This window comes from Tympanuchus pallidicinctus, unplaced genomic scaffold (genome assembly GCF_026119805.1).
Source record: "Tympanuchus pallidicinctus isolate F22 unplaced genomic scaffold, pur_lepc_1.0 scaffold16, whole genome shotgun sequence".
NCBI lineage: Eukaryota > Metazoa > Chordata > Aves > Galliformes > Phasianidae > Tympanuchus > Tympanuchus pallidicinctus.
In genome coordinates, this window is record NW_026294679.1 from 6,465,111 (window position 1) to 6,472,425 (window position 7,315).

The 7,315-nt window shown below is 43.6% G+C and overlaps 1 protein-coding gene across 2 annotated transcripts in view; it reads left to right on the forward strand.

Annotated features, from left to right (window-relative positions):
• SHTN1 (shootin 1) overlaps positions 1-7,315 on the forward strand; it is a 58,659-nt gene that overhangs the window by 47,647 nt on the left and 3,697 nt on the right. For both annotated transcript variants that reach the window (XM_052676815.1, XM_052676816.1), the window contains exons 15-16: positions 664-784; positions 1,007-1,190. In XM_052676815.1, coding sequence (XP_052532775.1) covers positions 664-784; positions 1,007-1,190 — 305 coding nt within the window. The remainder of the gene's footprint in view (positions 1-663; positions 785-1,006; positions 1,191-7,315) is intronic.

Below are 7,315 nucleotides of genomic sequence, written 5' to 3' on the forward strand. Positions count from 1 at the left end.
AGCCTTCTCTTCCCAGAAGCAAAATGCTGCTGTCACAGCTTAGCTGAAACAAAATGCTAACACTGGCATAAAGCAGTGACAACACAGCAGTGGATTTCTATTTTGCATGTGTAAAACACTATTTTAACCTGAGAGCTGATCCTGTGTGTCAGAAGAACCATCACGTATGTGCAAGTATGCTCACATTTATGCCACATCAATCAGATTCGATGATATCATAACATGTTGCAGCTAGTGCACGATGACTTCTCCAGGTGTGTGCACAGCTGAGTACAACACAAGCACACTAAATGCACACTGTGCTGGGTAAGTGGAATGTGGCTCTGTGGCATCTTGCTAATAGAGGTGCTGGGCAGTGTTTGAAGATCTTTTAAATTTTAAGAGGGAGGAAGACAGTGTTTCTCTGCAAGCCTCAGAGTTTGTTTATTGCAGATCCACAGCATCATTTCTTAAGCCTGATATCAACCCTCAAAGGTAGGCAGGTATGGTTAACCCATAGATAGGGTTTAGATGCTCTCTGTTCAACTGCGGGGAGTTTTCTGACTGATCTGGGACTGCACTTGTCTTCCAGAAGCTTAGAAGGTTGCCACATAGCACATGTGGGAGGGGTGGCGCGGTTTGTTGTACGCTCAGAGAGCTTTGTATGCCTGTTTCTTGCTTTAGGAAACACTGAACAAATCCACTAGTTCCCGAAGCTTGAAGTCCCTCGAAACAGACAGTGGTGAAACAGAGCTGGAACGAGTTCTGCGACGTCGGAAAGTGACTACTGACCAGGACAGTGGCAGTAAGTGCCCTGACTCCTCCATACACCTCTTCCTGCTCCTGCCTTGAGACACTCTTGAAGATTTACTTTCTCTTCCATACCGTTGCTGTTTCAGCCATTATGTCTTTAAAATTGCTCTTTAAAATTCCATTTTGATTTCTGCAGGTGACTTGAGTTCTTATGCTTTGTCTCTAGACCTGCCAACTTGGCTAACATGAGCTTTAAACTTTTGTTGGGTTTTAGATCCCACTGGAATCTTGGCCACGTCAGAATCCAAATCTCTGCCTGTGTTAGGTTCAGAAGCCAGTGGTGTACAAACAGCATTGAAGAAGAAAGATTTGGAGACAGAATTCAGTTCCAAAGTACCCGATTCTGGTCCTGTTTCCAACCAGCTGAAAGGTGTCACAGATTCCAAAGCTATGTTACAGTAAGTAATGCAGTTTTCTGGATAGCTTTCAGTACCAGATCACTTTAGCTGATGCACTTCGGAAGTGGTTTCACTACAGTGTTGCTCAACAGGATAAATGTAGTATCTACAGCTGTTTGCCAGTGACTCCTCAAATAATTCATGTTCATGTGGTGACAGTTGAGTTTCCTGCAGTGAAGCTCTTTTCCTGCAGAATCTGTGATTGTTGTTTGTTTAAAAAAAATATAAATTCTTCTCTACCACCAAAAAAAAGACCTGAAGGTTTTTTGAGGAGTGGCAAAGTTGAGGGCTCTTCCATATCCTGAAAAGCACACTTAGTTACATAGGTAACTCTCTTTTTAAGATATTTTGAGCTCTGTGTTTTCCATATAGCAGTATTTTCAGATAGAATCATAGAAGTCATACTGGTCTGTATGCAGTTGTGCTGGGTGGTTCCTGTTGGAATGAAATGAATGCAGGCTATTACTCTTCAGCATTTTTTGATACAAATTGTGACTCACCCTCAAGATTAAGGTTCTGCAGAGGAATATTAAAAAAAAAAAAGCAGTTGTTACTGTATTTGCACAGACAGAGAGGGATCTTTTATCGCAGTGGATTGAAGATCCAAGGTGTCAGTTTGGTATCAAGGAGTCAAACCTGCTTCAGAAGTATTTATTTCAGACAGATCTGCTGGAGGATTGGCTTTATAGCAGTACCACGCTCCTTGTGATGCTGGACTGTGCACTTGGAAATTCTCCTCCTATCTGTTCTTGTGATCTGATATTTACTTCACTCTCCTGCAGCTACTTTTATCATTAATTTTTGAATGGGTGAAGAGCCCAATTTCCTTTCGGTGCCCTTCAGCTTTATTTAATTTACACTGAGTTTTAAAAGCAGACCCCTTTTTCCACTCATGTATTTTCCCCTTTTATTTCATTAAAGTATTCTTAGAAGAAAGATGATCTTCATTTTAATTTAATCAGAAAGACGAAGATTTGTTCAGCAGGTAATTGGATGTGCATAATGCTGCTGCATTTTCTTGGACTGACAGAATGGTTCACCCTGACAGAAAGGTGAAGTTGTTCCCGAAAAATCCTGTGTTTGTAGTTGGTGGATTTCCACAGTTTTGAGCAGATAACCTTTATCAAAAAACACAGCAACTCCCACCACCTTTTGTCTACCTTTTATTCCACCAAACTAAGTGGAAATTGCATTTGCAAGAAAGGAAATGAAATAATTGCAGGCCCCAAGGTCTTGTAGAATGCGTGGTGAATTGACAGTGAAAAGGATCTTGTGTTGACAGTCACAGTTGTTATGTGTTATAAAAGCATACGTGAAGCTCAATTTATTTCTCAGCTTGCCTATTCAGTGACATCCTAAAAGACACATTTCACTTTAATTTATCTGCTTAAAGCATTGAAACAAACGTGATGGGCCAGATCCCTCAGTGCTGCAGGGCTTCTTTGCGCCCGCCGGTGTAAACCTGGAAAGGCTCAGCACTGAGGATGGTTTTCCAATGGGAGAGAGAAGGTGCCGGGGCCCTGCAGAGCTACTGCTGGGCTGGCAGGGAGGAGTGGAAGCAGCCAAGGTGCTGCTGAAGTGCAGTTACTTTTCTTTGCCTCCTGGGTGCTGCTTGTAGCAAAAGTGAGCAGAAGCAGCCTCCAGACTGCAGGGAGTGCAGTGCTGCTGTGAGACAGGGCTCATTTGAAGCAGATACTCGAAGGAGGTTCATTTGTCGTACGCATCTGACAGCTTGGATCTGTAAGCAGGCAGCATTGCAGTGTTCTAGGCTTCCCTGGGCACACCTGTACAGGCAGTTTAGTTTGGACCATAGTGCATTTCTGAAGGGAATCTCCTTGTTGTTCCCTTTTGCTGTGCTCAGGCACTCATCCTGCAGTGGTTTCAGTGCACGAACCGGATCCCCAGGTTCACTGCAGGGTGAAGCAAAGTCAGGGATGCGATGCAGCCTTTAGTGGCTGGCCCAGGGACCACGCAGGAGCAAGTTCAGTGCGTAGCCCCGACGGTGCTGTGAGGACAGGGTGCAAAGCACAGGCAGTTTCTCCCTGCTGCACTGCTGTTCCTAAAGCAGCCTGCGTTAACTAAACAAACGGCTGCGGCTTTCAGCAGGAACCCTTCCTGACAGAGGCACACAAAAGACTTATTGTGGCACTTCTCATTCATACCTGAGGTAAATGGGTGCAGCTGTCTCATCATTTGCTATTCCTTGAAATCTGACAAAGGTGTGACCTCCCTCAGCTGTTTGCAGCAGCAGCGAACCTTTTATAGCAGGCAGAGGATGGCATGTCTCATAATCCCCAGGTGTCTCTTCCACTGCACTACTTAGCTCTTTCTTTTTTTTTTTCCCAGCTAGATTTTAATGTGCAGCTTCTTGCAGAAAACCCTGCAGATGGTCGTGTGTGAACTGTTTTCCTTTGCTGTGCTGTCCCTTTACTAAGACTTGTGGTCTGAAAGAGGCAGGGTAATACTTACAGATATTTCTTTGTTCACTTTAAGTGCATCTGTTCTCATGGAGTAAGAAGGATGCATGTTGGAAAATGTCTGTGAACAGCAATGACAGAAGTTGGCTCCTTGAGTGAAGTCCTGGTTCCCACACCAGCACTGACTCAGTGACAGCCTAAATGCTGATGAGACAGTGAGATTGCAGTCTTTGATTCAAGCAGGGCTCCATGCATAACGTGGTTATTGCCACAGCTCAGTGTTTCCCAAGCATCACCCCCAGCAGAATGGGGTGGGCTGCTGACTGGTTGCCAAAAGAGGGATAGAAGAAAAAGGCTGTAATGCAAGTCGGCGTGGTTCACTCCAAGATTTCCTGGTATTCAAACTAATTGATGATAACTTGATTGATTCGGAAGGAAAATGTAGGGTATGAACCACAGGGTTTGGGGTAATTTCAGAGCAGGAAATTGCCAGAACAGAGGTGTGCTGCCTTGAAGCAGATGGTTTGGAATGTGTGAAGTTTAGCTTAGCTGGTGGCGAGGGGAGATGTAAATAATGTGTCCTAGAGAGGGACTGAGGCTTTATCTTGGTATTCAGGTAACTTCCTCTAGAAATAATTTCCCAGATGTTTAGCCCAGCATGGGTGTAATTCTGTGACAATTGCTTAGAAGACAGTGGGTGACAGTGTGGCCCTCTTGGGATTGCAGAGCGTTTTGTGACTCCCTGTGGTGCAGAGACACAGAAGGGAAAGGTGTGTCTGGCTCTGCCCCATTTTGTTTTGTTTTTTTCCTGTTCCTCCCCCCAGAATTTGGTAAACATTTTGTTTCTGGGCAGCGCAGACCTCTTTTAACAGGGAACTGCAGAGAGGGTTAGTCTTAATCTCATGATTTTATACAATTAAAGGATTTGTCCTCCTTCTCCTGGCTGTAATCTTAGTACCCCTGAATCATCCACCAGCTCTGCAGGAAGCGGCTCAGCCACAGCGAGGCAGAGCTACAAAGGTTTTCCAGGGCAGCTTGAGCATGGGCGATTTGGTCTGAACAACAAATGAAGGAAATGATGGGATGTTCTGAAAGTTTGAGGTCTCCGTAGTTTGAACTGTTTTCAAAGGTACCGTCACGTGTTTTTCTTAGACTGTACGCTGTGTGCTCTAACTCACTGCAGGCAGAAGCTCTTCAGGGTTCCTCATGGAAATTAATTTGCTGATCTTTTTTGAGCGTTTTCGAAGCAGTGCCTAAAATGGGAACGTTTGCCATGACTTGATCCTGCGTAGCAGTCAGTCTGCAGTCGCGTTCTGCTCACTGCTGCATCGACCACTTCTGCTTGGCTGAGTGCAGCAGAGGCACTTCTGAAATGGAGAGTGGTGCTTTCTTCATGAGCACCTGTTGGCCAGACACCAGCAAAGGAAGGAGCCAGCAAACTAATTGACTTGCGTCACTGTCTGCATCCCCTTGCATTGGACAGATGCTTAACTGGAGCCTTGTTCAGGCTTGTAATTGGTGTCTTTCTTAGTATTGTTGGGTTCCTTTGGTTCCACTGTCGCTGTGTTAAAAATTGTGAAGTATTTAGTAAGCAGGGAAGGGTTTGAGGAAGGTAAAAGTGAGCCAGGTCTCAGCTGGCAGACCCCTAGGGCGGCAGTATGGAGGGGGCAGTGCAATGAGAAGTGCCTGGGATGCTGCTCTCTGCAGCTCAACCCAATTGAAGGCTGATAGAGATGAGTTTTGTCACTGTTTTTTGTCGCCCTGGGAGCGCATGAGCTCCGCTGCAGGAGCGATGGTTGTCTTCAGTGTTGGGGTCTTGAAGGAAAACAGGAATGGTGGGAGGTAGGTGGGTGGTATTTACAGGCATGAGAAGCTGTGGCCACGGTTTTTAAGCTTCATTGGGGATTTAAGTGTTGGTGAGCAAAAGGCAGGTTAGCTTAGTGCTTTGAATCTCATCGTTTGGGCAGTAGGGAGTAGCACTGGTTGAGTTTGATTTGGAGTTTAAGAGCAATTTTATTTGAAGAGGGGCTACAGGTGTCTCAGTGCTCCAGAGCAGGGACCTTGCTGAGAGACAAGGACTGCTAATTTGGTTGAATGGTCCGTGTAGCCTTTTGCTTTTACATATTGTCAGAAAATTGGATGAGACTTCTTCCCAAAGTTCTTTGCAATATTTACATAACATCCTGGTTTCTGATAGAAAAATGCTTCAATAATTTCATGAACAGAGCATCAAGGAAGGTTGAATCATAGTAAGGTTATAATCTGAACTGGAGGAAACAAGGAAAATCCGAGTCTCAGTTGACTGTCTGATACTTAGTTTGTCCTTTTGTATTCTTACTGTAAATGATTTACAAAAGGCCCAGCAGCTCTGCTTCACTGATGATCCCTTGGTTATAACCCTTCTATTGCTTTTGATCTCCTATTGCAAGCAGTCCTTCTTAAAGCTGCATGGAACTTTGTGTCCCATACCATTAATCTAAAAAGCGTTTGTCCTTTGAATCAGGATGTGATGTACAGGTTTTATGTATTGAGTCATAAAACTGTATGCAGACCTATGAACAGTTACCTCTGAACAATAGAACAAGGAGCTCCATTTCTGACTTACAGCCGTAGTTGGACAAACAGCAAGAATACTGATAGTGATATTAGCAACCTCAGGGAGGGAAGAGCTTTGCGTAGGGCCAGGCAGAGCTACCTTGGCTGAAATCTGTCATCATCCAAAGCTGGCTAACTGCAGCTGTACTAATTGCTTTTTCCAAGCTTTATTTCTAATAGCAAAAACTGTTCTTTGAAAGAAGGCACCAAAATTATGTTCATTCTTGCACTGAAATTTTATTGTGCCTGCATTCTGCTCTTGACAACTATTGAACAGGAGCTACAAATACCTAATAAATAGGGTTAATGATTTCCAACAATACCTCGGCTCTAACAACAGCACTGTCAGGCTGGTGCTGCAGCAGTGTAAAGGATTTGAAGAAGGGGATGCTAGCACAACACAGTCTGAATAGTAATTCTTATTTTTATGCTTGAAACTCTGGTTTAATCACTGGTTTTCTCCATTAAAGTACTTTATATCGACATCTTTCATTTTTCTGACCTTTGAAGGTGGTAAATATGATTGCTGTTTTATCCATTTTTGTTACAAATGAAACAGACTTCAGAGCGTTTGGCCGTGCATCAGTTGTTGGAATGCTGCCATACACTAATGCAGACTCCCCACTGTGAGCCCAGTGAAGAATTATACTTTGATTCACCAGATTGTATTAAATAGTCCAGCTGTTGGGATTTGAAAGATAGTTACCTCCAAAGTGAAATAGAAATGAACTTGGCATTTATGGCTTTGACCATTTTTATAGTGTTGGGCAATCAGCTTTTCAGAGGTAGCACTTTTAAAAATAACCCTCTTCTGGTTACACTGGTTTAAAAACTTTAATTTGCTTTAATACTTTACCGTGTATTTCCTGGAATGATTGGCAACTTTTGCATAAAATAAAAATTATTTTGCTTATGATATCACTAGCTTCCGATAGCAATCAAGTGAGTCTGAAACTGCATCTATTAGAACCAATTTCTGAATTAATTGCCTTACACCAAAGTTCTGATGTTAGAGACAACTCTTGTAATTAAGGCTTCAACGTGGAGTTTCATTCAGTACATCCAGAGCTGAGATAATGCTCTCTGAAATGGTGAGTGTGACAGCTGCAGTCT